Source organism: Lytechinus variegatus, chromosome 7 (genome assembly GCF_018143015.1).
Source record: "Lytechinus variegatus isolate NC3 chromosome 7, Lvar_3.0, whole genome shotgun sequence".
Taxonomy (NCBI): domain Eukaryota; kingdom Metazoa; phylum Echinodermata; class Echinoidea; order Temnopleuroida; family Toxopneustidae; genus Lytechinus; species Lytechinus variegatus.
In genome coordinates, this window is record NC_054746.1 from 8,524,619 (window position 1) to 8,543,662 (window position 19,044).

Consider the following 19,044-nt stretch of genomic DNA (forward strand, 5'->3'; position numbering starts at 1 on the left):
GACCTCAATACGCTTGCACTATACGCTCATGCGTCTTTACAAAGATTTCTTTTAACAAAAATGACAATACTCTCATCTTTATTTCGAAGTCTGTATCGCATCTTTTCAAGCATCATTTCAAAGACAATATTAGTCAAGAAAAGTCTTATGAAATGCTTCCTGATTGTACAGGAATAACTTTAAGGTGTTGTTCTCAATGAATATATCATTTTTCTTAAAGGACAAGTCCACCCCAACAAAAACTTGATTTGAATAAAAAGAGAAAAATTCAACAAGCATAACACTGAAAATTTCTTATTTTACATCCGATTTTGATGAAATTTTCAGCATTGTGCTTGTCTGATTTTTTTCTATTGATTCAAATCAACATTTTTCTGAGGTGCACTTGACCTTTAATTTTCATGCCAACATTTAAAGTTAATTCACCTAGAAATATTGACGAAATCAACGTCGCAGAGAAAAAATAACCCCTACCCTCTTTTAAGTTTATTATATTTTTTCTTCAAAGTAAATTGGCACAAGCACATCAACCGCGCTGCAATGGCCAAATACGCGATGGGTATCTATGATGATATGCAAGATAAAATTTAAAATTTTATCTGAGAGATAAAATGTCATCTCAGAATACCAATTTCATTTTTAGACCAAAAGCTTCGACTGTTTCGGTCTCTGTTATGTTGGTTGTTCAGCTGAACTCCGTTGGCTTCACTCACCAAATACAGAGACCGAAGTTCTAGCGCGATCTGTACAGGGGACTCAATGGCCATTTACATGTATGTACTTAAGATCGGATAAAACAGGGAAGTGAATTTGCGCGACAGCCGAGGTAATTGTTTTTGTTCCTTTTAACTTGATTTTTCTCTGTTTTTTGGAAATTAATGCCAAGAGGGAATATTAATTTGCATTTTGGTCAAGTTAATTTTCAAAATTTTTATTCATTAAAGTCAAAAATTGAAGAGCCCCGACGGGGGGATTTTGCATTGCAAGTCCCCTAATGGTGGTGGCTGCACGATAGCTAACCCAGGGAACTCCCGCCCACTATGCGGGCGGGAGCCCAGGATCTTACGTGCAATTTGGCATACTCACCTGACAAGCGTGAAGTATGGTCAAAATAATTCTCTGAATAAATAGTTAAAACAGAAATCAAGCACTTACCACGATTATATGGATGATGGTCTAACGAGTGGCAGTTTGTCTGACATCATAGGCACAGACTGGAACCTCAAAAAACGGTTCCAGTCTGTGCCCAGATGTCAGAAAAACTGCCACTCGTTAGACCATCATCCATATAATCGTGGTAAGTGCTTGATTTCTGTTTTAACTATTTATTCGGAGAATTATTTTGACCATACTTCACGCTTGTCAGGTGAGGTGAGTATAACTTTACACGTAAGATCCTGGGCTCCCGCCCGCGTAGTGGGCGGGAGTTCCCTGGGTTACACGATAGCGAGCCGTCTGTGTACGAGGAGAAGTTTAAAAATAAAAAAAATATATTAAAAAACTCCTCGAAACAGACGGCTGCCAGCTGTCTATTTCATTCTAAGAGATGAAATAAAATATTTTAAAGATAAAATGACCTCAGATTCAGAATACAGCCCCAGGGCCAGGCCAAGAAGGTAGGCCACACAACCATGAATTTGATGACAACTTTTTTTAAGTCGAGTCAGTAACAGGCTCAGCTCATCACTCACTCACTTGTTCACTGCTACCATCTAGCCTGTGGAGAATCTACAGGTAGGACTATGGTATGCCAATGCTGTATAGAGCACACACTTTAAAAAATCGTTAAAATATCACTTTTGTGACCAAAATTACTAATTTCCATATAGTTTTAATTTATTTATCATTAGTAATGTGGGAATGATTTTTGTATTCACCAGAGCGCTCAAAAACTTGAATTTTGGGCATATTTTTGTGTACGCCCTCTTTTGGTGGAAAGTAATATGGCAAGAAAATTTTCATTTTTTGATCTCTATTTTTAATTAAGAAAAAATGATATAAAGAATCAAATTTAAATAAGAGCCAAGCGGTATGAATTAACAGGTCTAATGGAAACTGTCAGTGTAAAAAAATCAAGCATTTACCCCAAAGAAAAAGAGAAAATAAGCCAAACATTACCACCTTTATTTTGTCACACATGGAGATATAACTGAGAACAAGGTTATATTATAACCTTGTTCATTGAATGAGTGCACTCACTCATGAATACTCAGGCAACACTTAACAAATGATTTTACTTATGTGCTACTCTAGTCTCATCAAGGAATTGTGACAACGCTTGTTCACCTGTGTAACGTTTACATAGAATTAGAAATTGCACACGCACCTCGGACACAGAACTGTCACATATCATTCATGACCATTTTGAGGACACACGAACTGGAAAATAATATCAACGTGAACTGCGACTTGCAGTGGTAGATGTGAACTGCGGAAGGTACGACTTACCGTACGGCGGTCATCATACAAATTATTATTTTTATAACGTTAACGTGAGGCATATTCACCTTTTCTGTCGGGCTACTACCAGATCCTCCTGGACTACACTTCTGCACTTTATTAGAACCTTTTGGAGATGATTTACTCGCCATATTATCTTCCTTAGATGGTATGAAAATTAGTAAGAATAACGAGACTTTCTCGGCTGTTCGATTTCTTCGCCAAGAAATTAAATGTGCAGAAATTAATCTACAGTGTTGAAACTGTAGGGGGCGTACTTCCCATTTTTGCAAAATTACTCAAGACGAGAAGAGATCTAATACATTTTTGCGGATCATAGAGGTGGACAAATCATCCAACTCTGTGTAAATTATATCCCCATTATACCACGATTACATAGATAATTAGGTAGAGATCTTATAAAAATACTTATATACCTACACTTACTATTACTAGGAGTACATTAACCAATTCACCCTTCTTTTTCTGTTCACATGAAAATTTTATTTTTCTTGTTGAAACAAATTTTAAAAGGGGGCCCACTTCATGAAACTTGTTATCATAACAAATCAATTAAAACCTTCTGAAATCCTTTAATTATTATAATAAGTCTCTATGAAACAGAACACTGAATTATAAAAACTATATTAAATTGTGCATATTGTCCAAAAGAGCATATTGTATAATTTATGATTTTTTTTTCATATACAAATATGATCATATTCCTTATGATTTTACTTTTGGTTTATATATTTTTTAGATCTGAATAAAGCCCAAAAGGTCACAGAATGGTAGCTTGATCATCATAGGCCTAAAGAAAATATTAGACTTTTTCCACTTGAAAGGAATGCACCACGCCACTTCAATGGGAATAACTGTCTTTACAAATTGGACCCCCTTGTCTGTACATGCACTTTTGACGAGGAACCTAATAAATTAAGTAGCCTACACAAGATTATTTTGTCCCCTTTCCAATCATTTAGAATCATAATTATCTCAATCAAAATATATTTTTTAATGACAAAAGTGAACAACCCTTTGAACTCCCCATGCAAACTATGTAAAAGTTGCAGGGATTCAAAATAATAAATATAAGACTGCAGTAGTTACACTGTTAGAAAATTTATCCTTATGAGAAGTTCCTGCAGCAGTCTCGAGAACACCTGTAATCTTACCAGATTGCATAATCTTACATTACATTATGTAAAATTACAATGAGATTTCTTGGCTCATGTCGATGAGGGCAACATTACAATCAATTTTCCTCTACCTCCTTTTCCATTGATGAAGCTTGATCACAAAAAAGGTAACCTTATTCCTCTCAATCAAGACCCCATTTTTCGTCTCTCTACCCAGACCCCTTTCTTTTTCATTACCTTGACTCATATCCCCCTCTCTCTTCATATCATTCTCTGGATCCATTGATGTCTTCGTAGTCGCCCTCTCCTTAGTTCCCACATTTCTCTCTTTTTCTCATCACCCCCCACCCATCCCTCCCTCTCATTCTCGATAACACGACATCTGCTCCTGCAACAATTGCTCCGGGCTTAATTTCGTCTAAGATGTAGGGTTAGGGTTCAGGGTTGCAATATAAAGGCCCATATTCTGAAGTCAGGTTTAACTCAGACCACGGTCTAAGTCTGTGCTAAAATTATGGGAAGCCAAATGTTTCAAAATGTTTATTAAGTTGTATGTTTCATATGTTTACTTTGCTCTTTCCTGATTCATTGATGGTGAAGACGATGGTTTAATTATACTTCCTACACAATTATGAATGATTGGAGAGCCAAATGAGCCGACATATTATATCTCTACTGTTATGATTCATGTAACAATTGGCTGTCCACAACTCTAAACCTAAGTTCAAATTAAACCAGACTTCAGAATATGGGCCATAGGGTTAACCCAGGGTTGAAGTTGGTCTTTCGATTAGTGTATGAAATTTAAATCGGAACTATTGTTGCCTGAGCAAATTTCATGGAACCCTATTCTCTTCCCCCATTTTCTCCTTTTGCTTCAATCCATTGATTGCAATCTCTCGCAACACCTCCCTATACTATCCATCCATCTCTGTCTTGACCATGCCATAAGCTGTGGAATACATGAACTCTATAAAGGCCACCGCACACCTTACGAATGTTCGCGATCCGATTGGAATGGAACATTTCATTTCATTTGAGGTTTAAATTAATTGAAAGAACACTAATACAACCATTTTAAAAGATTGCAAGCCTGTATTTTCGAGTAAAGGCCAAATTAGTTTCAAATCGTAGCCAATCGTACGACTGCTATGACGTCATTACGACTAGATATTAAATTCGCTTTTAATCTAAGAAGGATGATAGCATAGTCACAGTTTTGAACATAGGTATTCGTACAATGATTTAGAACATTACACAGTAAGATATTCCAAGTCTCAATATTAGCATCGAAATCTACTACGTTTTATTCTGAAATTGGGTCGCAGACCAATCGTAAGGTGTGCGGTCGCCTTTACCCTCATAAATTCAGTGAACCAATTAGAGGTTTTCCACACAGGTCCCTTGGAGGTTGTTTACTTTTCATCCCTCAAGACAAGATAATTATTCATGATTTCTTTATTGTTCTTGTCTAATATACAGAATGATTATTTATTATTTACAAATTCAAAGACTGATAATACAATTGTATTTTCAATATGATATGTAATGATATACAGTTAGACAGCGATGTAATCAACATACTGAATCACACATATTATATTGAATCAATTATTTATATCTCACTGGTAAGCTTTTATTGAGCAATTGGCTCTTTATCAAATTTAAGTTCACTTTAGAAAATTGTTAGCCTGTGCTAATTATGGATTCCATGGCATAGGCTAAAGCCAATACTTGCCCCAGAACTGGTAGTATCGTTTTCCCATGTTAAATTGTCATTTAGCAGAACCTAAGTAATAATCAGACACAGTAGATCTCACAGCTGCCAAAAGTTACCAATATGAACCCCATGTGATATTATTTGGCAATTATAAGATCAATATTCATTAAATAGACCCTCTAAGCAATACAAAAAAGTTAGAAATAAAATAATGTTCCCCGATGGTGCTCAGGACCCCCATTTCCGGCTGAACAAATGTTCCTTGAATACATGTATTCTCAAAAGCGAATATGCAAAAAAAAATCTCAAAAAAATAAGTTTAGCAAAAATATGAAATGTTTACCCCCAAAACCACAGCCTGTCATTTTGAGTTGGAACAAAGAATCGTGTCCCATGTCTGCACACCCATTCACTTTACACATGATTCAAGGTTTTCAGTGACTGAGACAGCCTTTAAAGCCCTTGACATGAAATCCTGAAATTGAATATTTGTTTATCAATTTCACTGATTTTTCATTAATATTCAACAATTATATGTTCATGGAGATGGAATGATTATGGTAATTGAGTGTTTCATTTGACTGGGCCTTAAATAATTATGCTGCCCTCATGAGCCCAAAATTGAAAAGTTGGGTCAGTCGGTCAGGTTTCTTTTACATATTTTTTTTTAATACATAGGACTTAGAATCATGCACATTTGCATGTGCACAGATATGGGGCATCATAACATACATATATTGCCTTCGCCCTTTCATTGTGTAATCAGTAATATACATGATTTTGGTCACAGTGTACAACATGGAATCAGGATCTTCTTTCATAAAGACAAATGTTCGTAATTTGCTTTGGGCAAATTAAATTGGCAATCCAAAATATAATACACATCGTTGGCATTTGGACTGTTTGTATGGTAACAAGATGTGGGAAATTATCTCATCCATAAATGAGCTAAATGATGTGAATTATGTTATATAAGGATATGATGTGGATCCTGCTATTTAATAAACCATCTCATCTCAAAACCAAGACTGGTTATTATATTTTACTAATGACCACTCCTCACCAGTCATTAGTAAATCTAAACATAAGGCCAATAAATAATTGGTCACATGCATGCTTGTAACCAATCATATCATTAGAATTCACTTTGTCATTACGAAACATGGCCAAGAACTTGAGGAATGATGACAGGGTCGGCAGGATACCCCACTCCAGAGAATACAAGAGCTGATGATAATGACGACAACAGAAATGGTGATAGTGATTGATGATGATGTTGAGGATGTTGATGATGATGATGTTGAGGATGTTGATGATGATGCTGAGTATGTTGATGATGATGAAGATGATGGTGATGACTGATGAAGATGATTAAGATGATGATGTTGAGTATGTTGATGATGATGATGGTGATGAAGATGATGATGGTGATGATGATGATGAAGATGATGATGTTGAGTATGATGATGGTGATGATGGTGATGATAGTGATGACAATGATGATGATGATGGTAATGATACATCTTTATATATTTCCCCAAACTCTCATAATTATTCTGTCATCATTCCAGTAACATCAACTCTTTCAATAGTCCAAGTAAACATACAGTATACTGATATCTATTCCATTTCTAAATTATTTTCAGTCTTGAACAAGGTTATCTTGAAAAGAATGTCACTTCACAACTATGAGTTGTTGACGAAGATGATGGCATTCTTGATATCATCACCGTCGTAGCCCACATGCTTATACTATTCTGTCATGCAGTACCTTTACTGGTCCTAGTGAATGCAATACCTATTCCATATTCTTTTGTTTTTATAGATAGGGCTATTTTGAGAAGAATTTCTTCACTTCAAATCTAAGAGATGATGATGGTGGCTTATATTGTCTTCATCCACATGCTCATATTCTGTCATCTTATCCATTAACATCAAATTCCTTCATAAGTCCAAACATATATATTGGTAACTATTCCATTCCTAAAATGTACTTGGTATTGGATGAGGAGAGGAATATCCACACTCCAGAAAATCTAAGAGATGATGATAATGACATCTTTATCTGGTCTTAATCCTCATGCTCGGATTTTTCCTATTTCCAATGGCTCCTCTAGCCCCAGCAAATTTAATTCCTAAATCATTTTTGGTCAAGGATGAGGTTATTTTGAGAATAATTTTGACACTCCAAAGCCAAGAGCTGATGATGATGGTATCTTAATATCGTCTCCATCCACATGCTCATATTCCATCACATTTTCAATGGCTTCACTAGTTCAAGTAATCAATAACTGTTTCATTTCTAAACTGTTCTTTTTTGTCTTGGATTAGGTTACTTGGAGGAAAACTTTGAAACTCCAAGTATTAGAGCTTAAAGATGATGATGATGGCATCTTGAAATCCTCTACCTCCACATTCTCGTATTCTGTCACATTTCCAACTGCTTCACTGGTTCCAGTAAACAATATATATATATATATATGATCATCAATATCTATTTCATTCCTAAAATGTTTTTTTTTGGTCTAGGACAAGGTTATTTTGAGAAGAATTTCCACCAAATGACGACACCAAGGATTGCAAGCTCCACTAAGATGATACCGGATAAAATGAGTTTGTTTGTAATGACTCTGCACAAAGGAACAAAGAAAGGAAAAGAATTTAGTAAACATGAAGACATATACACGTACACAGCGTCGACAACTGGGGGCCAGTCTTACAAAGAGTTGTGATTGATCCATGATTGATCCAATCAATCTAAAATATATGGAAATCCATCATTGTCATGATTTCTTTTACAGGAAATTTGCACAATGTCCTTGGTAAAGAAAGAGATGCATACTGGCTTTTCAAGAAAACAATTAATGTGTGAATGTATATCATCTTTAGAAAATATTTTGAACAAATGTGCAGTTTAGCTGTTGACATTGCTGACTTTCCATAGTTGTAGTTGGTCGGATCAGACACAACTCTTTGTTAAGGCCACCGCACACCTTACGACCCGACTGGTATACGACTGGCCTGCGACTGAGTGAGGGAAGATGTGATGTCACAGCTCTTGTCAGCTTGAGAGTCGCAGACCGGTCAGAGACAAGTCGCAAAGAAAATCGTAAGGACTTGACATATCAAATCCTTATGACTGGATCGCAAGCTTAATCCAACTCCCAGCTAATCAGACAGCAAGTTGCATGAAGCGTATATGGTATACAATGCGCATACGCAGTAGTAAGCGCCACTTTCTCAGTTGCTATGGCAATGAGCGTGCGTGAGTCGCAGACAGCATGGTTGTCGGATCGCAAGGTGTGCGGTTTTAAGGCTTATGACTACCTTATGATTCATCTCCCCTTAATCAGTCACAAGCCAGTCATAGACCAGTCGGGTCGTAAGGTGTACGGTGGCCTTAAGATGGGTCCCTAAAAGAATTTTATGAACATTTGTCATCTGACAAGTTGTCAGATATGAAAACTTCCCTGGGATTTGATTGGCTATGAAGCTCAGGTGTCAGACAGTTACTACGGTAAATGTTGGATAAACATAGAAAAATGCTCCCCAGATATTATAAAAAGTTCAAGGTATAATATAATTTCCTTTACACAAGTATGATATTAATCAGTAATCATTCCGGCCAATCAAAGAAATTAATTTCAAACAATGTATTGACAATGGCACCATGTTATTTCCAAACAGATTTGAAGGTTATCTTCCTATTTTTAAAGTTATACCTTAAAAGCTATATTGAGCATGTAAAAGCCTATCAACACAATGATAACATTAATTTGTGTCATAATAGTAGTTAGATCCTTAAAAAGTCATTTTTTTCTGATTCTGATTCTGTTTGTGGTAACTCCCATAGGAACTCGGCAGGACAGCATTTTGCTGGTAGACGCCAAGATGGTATATAACCAATTACCTATGAAACATTTTACGTCTAGGTTAATCAGTCATAGTGGCTGACGTTATAGACGACAGATATCACTCTCGGGCCTTTTTATCAAAGTGGAGACAATGGCAGTGTTGGGATTCGAACTCACAACCTTGCGATTATGAGTCCAATGCTCTAACCACTGGACCACACGACCCGTCATAATCCTAAAATATATAAGTTCAAATCAACTCCATGGTATAAATGCCATTAATGCAAGACAAAACCCCATCTGGTTTGCAAAAAAAAAGAAAAAGACAGCAATGACCCAGCACTATTTTTCAGAATATGAATACTAATTCAATGCTTACCTTCTTGCCATACTGTTGAGTATTCTTCTACTTTTGCTCAGACCATCATCTATATCTTCCACCTACAGTAAAACACAAGGAACAAAAATGAATATGTTTGAATAATGTTAAATTATAATCTAAGAACAACAATGGGACGGACTGAAAACTTGACCCCCCCCCCTGAAAACACAATTTCTCAGGCAACCACTGTAGGCAGATGCAAACAGATAATATCTCACATTAACAATTTTAATTTTAATTTTAACAATTAACAATATTCAATTTGATAGTTAAGCCTGCCCGGAATTTTACTCGGTAATTTGCCTAAGTTAATACTTATCCATCTTTAGTATATCGCATTTTTGGCTAAGTATTTTGCCTAGATCTAAGTCAGCTGCCTACCTGGCTTAACCCTAAAAGGATTGGGGGGAGGGGGCCAATGCTTTGCACGATGTTTCCAAAACGCAGACTTTTTTCTTTGAAGTCTCGCACAGCTTTTGAGACCAAATTTGGGACATACAGGTATAGCATTACAATGTCATGTGATTTTTACGAGACAATGTCATGCCGAAAATGGGTACGGTAATTTTTATACTTTGTGTATAAAGTCAGTGGAAGATGAAATTCATAAAAGGGTGATTATTTTTCATTCTAATTGGTTTGCTTGATTAATTTACAGGTTACTTTAGTTATTGAATGGTCTGTAATATTTTCCATTAAAAAAACAATGAAAAACAAAAGATGAAAAAAAAATAGAATTACATAAATAATTCTAAAAACAAAAAAAGCATATGGAAAAAATTAGCTTTCGCAATTTTTCTTTGTGAAAACCTTACAATTAGATTACTGAACAAAGATGACATCGGCCCCCTAAAAAGAAAATATGAAGTAAAATTGGGTATTAAATATGCAAATATTGTTCTTCAAGAATAAATTTGCATATTTTATTCAATGTAAATTTTTTAAAAATTATTTTCAGAATTTTTTATAGTGGCTTGTTTTTTATGAGGTAAAAAATGTGCGTGACAAATTTCGGCGCGATCACGCGAACGGCAGCCGAGATCAGAAGGGGTGGGGGCCAAAAAAACATCTCAAACAGCCCAGTCCTTTTAGGGTTAAGTCTGGCTGAGTGCAATTTACACGCATGTATATCCGCAGTCAAACATTCTGCTCACAGATGAATATAAATATTGCACGTTTATTTGGCTCAATAACTCCATAACATCATAATGGTTATAAGTAGAAATTTTGCTCAAATTTGGCATGACAAAATAAAATACCTAGATGTGGTTTGAATACGCTTAAGCATTTTGCTTAGCCAAGGAAAATAATTACAAAATCAATACTTTCAATTGAATATCGGCCCAGAACTATACATATCAATGCATTGCAAAGTGCCGATATGATGGTGGTTTGGCTGACTGCGCGAACTGGGAAAAAATTGTATCGTTCTGTTACAGTTTCGAATGGGGTTTGCGCATTTTATTAAACATTTGTATGGCATCGCCGTGAAAATCCCCTCATACCTCAAAAACTAAAATAAATTGCTGATAGAAATTTAGTTATAAATAGAATAGGACTTGTGCTTTAATTTTCTGCAAAATCTCAAAATCAAATTTTTACCCATATTGACTGATCGACGGTTCGGATGAACGCCGACGAAGTGTACATACATACAACTAAAAAACTGATGAAAACTATCACATTACTGACTATTCATTCCAAAAATTTTCCTTACCCGCTCTCTCGTCCTGATGAGTTGTTCCTTCTGCCCGTCGAGTTCATCTAATATACCCACGCCTATCTCATCCGTCTCCGCTGCTATCCTCTGTGTTCTATCAAGGCTCTGACTGGCTCGGTTCAGGCTCTCAATGCCCCCTATCACACGGTTCTTCTGCGTATCCTGGTGGGCCTGCAGCAGGAAGAGTGAACATGTGAAAAATGAAAATGCATAGTTTTATTTTTCAACGTAGAAATACTTTGACACTGCGTAGAGTCAATTCAATGTTGCTCCATCCCTTTAAATTGTTCAATGCCAACCAAGGGACGCAGCAAGACGACTCCCATCATTGAACGTCTTTTGGTCTGATGCGGCCGGGGCTTGGACTCCCAGACTCCCGGTAGTGAGACGGATGCTCTACCAACTGAGCCAACAAACCACTTTGTCAAGCTGAAAACTCTCCATCGCATGAAGTCATGAAACAGGTTTAGACCAGTAGGGATTACAAAAACAACATGGACTACATACAAATTTCATGTACAGTTGTGGATATAATTGTGTGCCTATTCATTGCCCTAAAAAAAGAAGTGCTTATTTATTGGATTCTACACTTTTAAAATTGTATGTGTGTCAATTCTAAGAATGTAGAATTGACGTATTTACAAGAGCTGGAAGTATTTTTTTTTTTCATTTATTAACTGAATTTTAAATATTTACTTTTATGCTATTCTTTCATTCATTAATTCATTTACTTTTATCATTTTTGTTATATTATCATATTTATTGCATAAAAGTCCTCAATAAATGGTTTACTTACCTCAAAATCTGACTTGGCACTATATAACCCGCCTGATAACAGTTCATCTCTGCCGCTTGCTTGTCCACTAAACCGTTGCTGAAAGAAGATGAGATATATTGTACAATCATTAAATTACCAATTATGCACTCTGAATGAAAATAATAATAGGCATTTATATAGCGCCATCTATCTAGAAATATTCTATTCCGTGGCGCGTTGTTATTATCATTATTATTACCCCGGCTTTAGCTCGAGCTGCCTTTCAGCGCTCAAGCATTCAAGGAATTAATCCTGCTGGGTACCCATTCACCGCAACTGGGTTGAGTGCAGCACAATGTGGATGAATTTCTTGCTGAAGGAAATTACACCATGGCTAGGATTTGAACCCACAGCCCTCTGATTCAAAGCCAGAAAACTTATTCACTGAGCCACAATGCTCCACACAAATTTTTAAATTCAAATCTTTACTTTTATGGACTCTGAACAATTTAGCAAAGTGCTACCAACAAAGTGAAATGCAAATGAACATTAGACCATTCATCAAAAACTAAAATCATTATTCAATAAATTGTTCAGGTGAACTTAAACAAAAGTACAAATTCACTTTGTTAACTTTTGCAGATTTCCTTGGCAAAGAATGAATATGTATAGAGGCTTCACGGTACATGCATTCTTTGTATTCTTTTGTGAGCATGTGTTTGGTCTTGAAAAGAATGTTTCAATTATTTCCTTGTCATCTTCAGTTGAATGCACTGAAAAGTAAAGCCATAACCCTAACACTAACCCTATGGAGTACAGATTTGGGTAAAACATTTTACATTCTTTTACTGTAAGGAAAAATATCCTGTATTGACTTCATTACATAATTACAGATTTTCTTCTGAAGTTTGATGGGTATTACTTTCTCCAGATGAATTCATGTAATTCATTTTTTTTATTAGTTCATATTTACGATTTCTCTAGATTTCTACAAATGAATTCATTATGTTTATTTCAAGACCCATTTCATCTCCAATTCGTTTAAATGTCACCAGTTACTTCCCATAAATCTATACATGCATTGCATCTCTAAAAACCATTCAGACTTCAATCAACAACCTCCCCTAACAAAAAACTTGTTGCTGGAAAATCTGAAAATTACTTTGAACAAAGTCCAATAAAATGACCACCGAAGTTAATTCTGATACAAGAATTAATTGCTGAAATATGGACAAAAAACATGTGCTTCTCTTCAAAGTGATCATTTCATTTCAGCTGATATAGATTTCAAAAATTTCACACAATTCAGTTTTATGCAAATGAACTAGATCTAGATCTTAGATGATAATGTAACGAACAGTATTTGCGATGGACATTAAATGACATTATTTAAAAAGCAATTTTGATCAATTCAATTTGGCATAAGGTCAAGAATCAAATACTTTTTAATGTAAAATGGTGATTTAACTCCACTGTTCATTTTGTTCAAGATGTTCAAAGATCATAAAAGTTTAAACCGTTGAGAAATTCAGTGATTATTCCTGTGTATATATATATGTAGCTTCTTTGATAACTCTACAAGCAATGTGACTCGAAAGAAACTATTATAATGAGAAAGGAATATAAAGAATAAGGTAACTCTGAATAAGGAAAATATATTTTTTTAATGAAATGTTGAGAATGTCACATCAAAGTCTTTAACAATGTAGACTTATCGCATGCTTCATGCGATAAGTATAGGGTAAAATTGATTATTTTCAGACTCACTGCATCTCTCTGAAGCCTTTCCACCTCTCTCCTATATGATCTCACTTTGCCCATAAGTTGAGTTCTAAAGCTTCCTGGTGCTGGCCTTGCTTCATTTTCAAGTCCTGTAACCTGTCATAGCAAGGGTTAATAAAAACACAATAAGAATAAAATAATAACACAGTCCACAGTTTAGTTCTTGGGACAAATGACCCCCTCCCCCCCAAAAAAAACAATAAATAACTAAATAAAATCTTTTAAAAAAATATTAAAAAAAAAAATGAATAAATGAATAAATAAACTAATATAAGAATATATAAATAAATAATAAAAAAAGGAATGAATAAGGTATAAAAAATAACTACAAAAATAAACACATAAACAAAAATAATAATAATTTCTTTACAATTTTTTTTCAGTGATCATTAGAGGGAAATGTATGTCCCCTCCTATTTCAAAGTTCTCCCTAATATAAATTCAGTTACCTGTAATGTGACCTGTTATTTTGTTGTCAGAGCAAGAACCTATTGTTCTTCCAGGATTCTCCTCAATATAAATTCTCCCTTGGAGAACTTTTAGGTTGATAACAATAGCAATAATAATAAATCTTAGAAATAATACATTATACATGTAATAATAAAAGATGGTAATTTAGGCTGACCAAAGGCGATGCCAATCTAATGAAAGATTTGCAGTATTCTCATAATGCAACATACACCTTTCAGACATTTCATTTTTTTTTTCTAAATTGGAACCATAGAAAAGTATTTAATTCATGATATGGTATCAATCAATATTATACTTATACCCTTTGCATTATTCCATATTTAGTTCCTTACCATCAAAAGGAGATCCTCTGTCTCTCGAAGAACTTCACGTACCAGTTTTTTTCTTTCCTCTACAATGAAAAAGACAATGAAGAGAAAGTGTAAGAAACATGTGGTGAAAATTTTATTTTATTATTCATTTTGCCTGAAAAACAAGTAGCACCAACAATAATCCCCAAAATGTGTGATTGTATGACGATTTACAAACAAGAAGTTATGTCCAAAAATAAAAATGCAGATAAAAAGAAAGAGAGGGGGGGGAGGGGGAGAGAAAAACAAGAGAGGGGGAGGGGAGAGAAAGAGATAGAAAAAAGACAAGAGATGTAAGAAGTAACAGTAAGAGAGAGATAGAGACCCTCTCACACTTAAAGGAGAAGTTCACTCTAATGAAAAGTTTCATAATTGGTTCTAATAAAAGCAGAAAAATATTGCAAAATATCAGTGAAGGATTGGTGAAAATCCATCAAAGAAAAAGAGCATTATGATTTTTACTATAGTTTAATTTGTGATGTCATTATGCAAGTAGCTCCCCCTAAAATATATAAATTCCATAAATAAAATTATTTAGTGGTACATGATGAATACATCAACCATTTTTATAAAAGCAGGGGGTATGAAATGATGTGAATGATAATCTATCCCCTGCATTAAAAAAAAATCGGATGTAAAGTAAGAAAGTTAATGACATTTTAAAGTTTGGATTTTTTCCCCAAAAAAGAGATAAACATCCTGGTCAGTATGCAAATGAGGAGACTGATGACATCATCCACTCACTATTTCTTTTGTATTTTATTACATAAAATATTCTAACATTTCTCCTCACTGTCAAGTGAAACAACGATAAATTCCTCCCTGAACATGTGGAATTAGCATTGTTTAAATACTATATGGTTCAGAACTTCAGACAAGTTGGTCCTGATTGTCCAATTTGTAAAAATTGAAATTTTGTATATTTCAAACAATAAAAAACAAAAAGAAAGAGTGAGGGACATCATCGACTCTCTAATTTGCATGTCACTGACTTCTTCATATAACTATTTTGTGGAAAATAATCCAAACTTTAAGATGTCATAACCTTCTTTAATATTTTAAATCCGATTTTGATGAATTTTTGGTGATAGCACTATATTTGTTGTATTTTTCTCTATTGATTCAAATCAACATTTTTCTGGGGTGGACTTGACCTTTACAATGTATTATTACAATACATACCTGTTACACAACACTCTGTTTTTCATAGATGGATTTTTACCAAACTGTTAAATTATTTTCCCCTTTTTCCCCTGATTTCATTAAAACCAACTTATCATTACGGGGAATTTAGTCTAGCATTGCACTAAAAACTGGGGAGGTTCTATACTTAATTGGCAATTCAAACATTATATCATAAAACTTTGTTTCCTTTGAGATACAATTGCACACATCAGAAATAGTAATATACATTCCATAAACTACTGTACATGTATATAATGAAACATATTATTTTCATTGAAAGGAGTATGATATGATAAGTCTGATGCCTCACACCACAAATACACTCACTTTCATCTTTTTAATAGATAATTATATTTTTAAAAATTCAAAAGACGACATTTTATAAAGGAACTACTGTGTCAAAAAGGAAAATTACTAATTCATTAAAAAATTCTCTGTTATTCTTGGGCAGAATTTCATTAAACCTTCAATTTTCTCTAGTTTGTCTGCTTCAATTAAGTTATCATCAGGGTGAACTTCCCCTATATCAAAATTTTAGAATTATCAATATCATACAGACTTAAACCCTTTTTGTTAATTTTTTAAAGTTGATAGCACTACTCTAAATGATATTGCCAAGTGACCTGAAATCATATTTATCCATTTGCCAATAGTTTCATGGAAGAGGCACTTATACTTTAAGAATCATCTTGAAAATTCAAAATCTGAACAAACGGTTGAATTTTTATGTTGATATTTATAAAAACATGCAAAATGATTAAAGCTCATTTACCCCAAATGCTCATATACATTGGTTTTTCAAATAGTGACACAAGACTAAGAGAGAAAAGCAAAAATTTAGGTAGAAACAAGCTAAACAGCATAAAGTATGAATAATATAAAAAAGAAAGAAAAATCTCCCCTCCGGCCCTTCACATACGTTAGAGTCTAGACTAATGTCCATCTTTATTAATTAATGAAACTCTGTCAATGTTATTGATGACACAACCTCCTCCTTCGAATTTGGCATCTATGTTTTGCCTCTGCTTAAAAAGTATTACAGAGAACAGTCAAACTGTCAACATGTTCAAATCACGTTTGGAAAAGGTATGGAAAAGGTCCCTGAACATGTACAATCCAGATGAAAATTTTCTATGTTCATGCTCTACCCATGCCGATCAACGTCAAACAAGTTTTAGGTACAGTACCAACGTTTGAATACAGAGGGGCAAATAAGTTGTGTATAAAATTAAGCCTACTTCCAAGGTAAAAAGGTCTGGGATCGGGCCGGTCGTAAATAAAACATGGGTATAATACCTCGTTCATACTTTTCTTTCTGTTTTTTCAGCGTTCCTATCAAGTTAAAAGGACTTTTCTGGGGCTTATTCTAGTACCTCTAAAATTTTAATGAAAAGAAAAATCTCCCCTCAGCCCTTTACTTCCGTTAGAGTCTAGATTAATGTCCATCTTTATCAATTAATGAAACTCTGTCAGTGTTTGTTGATGACACAACATCCTACTTCAATTTGGCATCTATGTTTTGCCTCTGCTTAACAGGTATTACAGAGAAACATTCTAGTTACATAGAACAGGTATGGTGGTGTGACCTTATTTTTGCACGTTACCTAATTTTGCGCATCGTCGAATATCTCAAATATAATTAATATCATGAAAAACTGATATTACCAAAAGAAAAACCGACCCAAATTAGTGTCTTCTTAATAGTAGGCCTATTGTAATTTTCTTGAAGGTAAGCTTCTCAATTTGTGAAAATATTGCCAAAACATTGTCATATTTTGTTACCTTTTGCGTCCGCTCCAAGAAAATCTGAACTTCTCGACAAGTTTCAAGAAATCGCCACTTTGTGAGCAAAGCCAAGGTCTCCAGATATGGAAGTAAAATGTGATACCAACCTAATGTATCGCATTTTATCCTCCATCTGATACAATTATCTTACCTATGTCTGCTTGATTTCTTTTCTAAAGCTTTGCAAAACGATCCTGTGCAAAATTAAGGTCACACTTTTTTATGAAACTTTTCAGCCGAGAGCACTAGTCAATCGCCATGGAATTTTTAGATCTACCAGCAAAACCCTTGACCAAAGTGAATTTGATTTTGGGATATTGGCTTCTGCTTAGTATTTTGATTAATTTTGGGTGAACTGTGAGATATTTTTGATTGAAAATCAACTTCATGATCACTTCTGAAATGTGTGCAAAGTCTGCAAATTATGTTCACCCCATTATAGGTTCTTTAAGAGAAAACATTAATATTACTTTAGAAATCCAACTCCTTAATGAATTGGTTTATTTTTAGTATGGTCAGTTCCCCCATGTCTGCGCGGTCTCCCAAGTCTGCGCACCCGCGTATCTGCGCGATTCTAGTAAAAGAATATACGCAACGAGCACGAACTTTGCACATTAAATGCATAGACAGGTATTCATAAAAAAATCCGACACAAAATGGTGGAAAAATAATAATCTAAAAATAACAGCCCGAGGTTTTTTCCAAGAAAATCATATTTCTTTCAAATTTTTATGAGATATTTGGCACACTAACTCATTATTATGTAACTTGTAAGGAACCTTATCAACTGAAAGATTTTGTGAAATAAGAAATTCATGTTAGATCTTAACTCAAATTGTTAGGTGCGCAGACAAGTTGGGGCCCACCATTCATAAGGTCTAGGCCTACACCATGCAAAGATGAAATAAAATTTCAATTTCAAGTTCAACTTTAAGTCGACGTCGATCAGTATAATTCTTTAACGCTAGATTAGTCTAACGTTTAGATAGACTTCAGTCACCAGTGCAGTGTCTGTTACGAACAGTGCTAACTTCTAACTCACAAAAAAGTCAGTCATTCAAAATCATTCATTTCACATTTTCAGTCAATCAAAATTCAAAATGAATGGGTGTGTGACTTACCACCAGATGAATTCGGAATTCTTGCTTCAAGTTTGTACTTGACTGTGTCGCAGAGAGTTCTGTAGTCATCTTCAATCCTTTCAAATTGCTCCGATGACATTTTGGACGTCTTAATTTAAGTTAACACAGATTCAGAAGAGTATGATCCTTTCTTGTTTCTGCTCAGTCCAAGTGTAACTCTCCGACTCCGGCCCCGATCCGTAACTTTTCACAACGTTAATGAACACAACCAACACAATTCACAATCAGGTGACCTCAATCAAGGGCCTAGACTATTACCAGTCGTTTTATACTATTCTATTTCAAAAGCTACGTTACTTCTTTGTACAACAACTTCTT

The 19,044-nt window shown here is 34.7% G+C and overlaps 1 protein-coding gene across 1 annotated transcript; it reads right to left on the reverse strand.

Annotated features, from left to right (window-relative positions):
• Positions 1-7,495: 7,495 nt before the first annotated feature.
• Positions 7,496-18,814, reverse strand: LOC121418363 (vesicle transport through interaction with t-SNAREs homolog 1B-like). The gene is made up of 7 exons (XM_041612185.1): positions 18,706-18,814; positions 14,597-14,655; positions 13,779-13,889; positions 12,051-12,128; positions 11,252-11,425; positions 9,532-9,593; positions 7,496-7,928 (listed from the first exon to the last, which is right to left on the reverse strand). The coding sequence occupies exons 1-7, from the start codon at positions 18,803-18,805 to the stop codon at positions 7,835-7,837; spliced, it is 678 nt and encodes a 225-aa protein (XP_041468119.1). The 5' UTR covers positions 18,806-18,814; the 3' UTR covers positions 7,496-7,834.
• Positions 18,815-19,044: the final 230 nt, after the last annotated feature.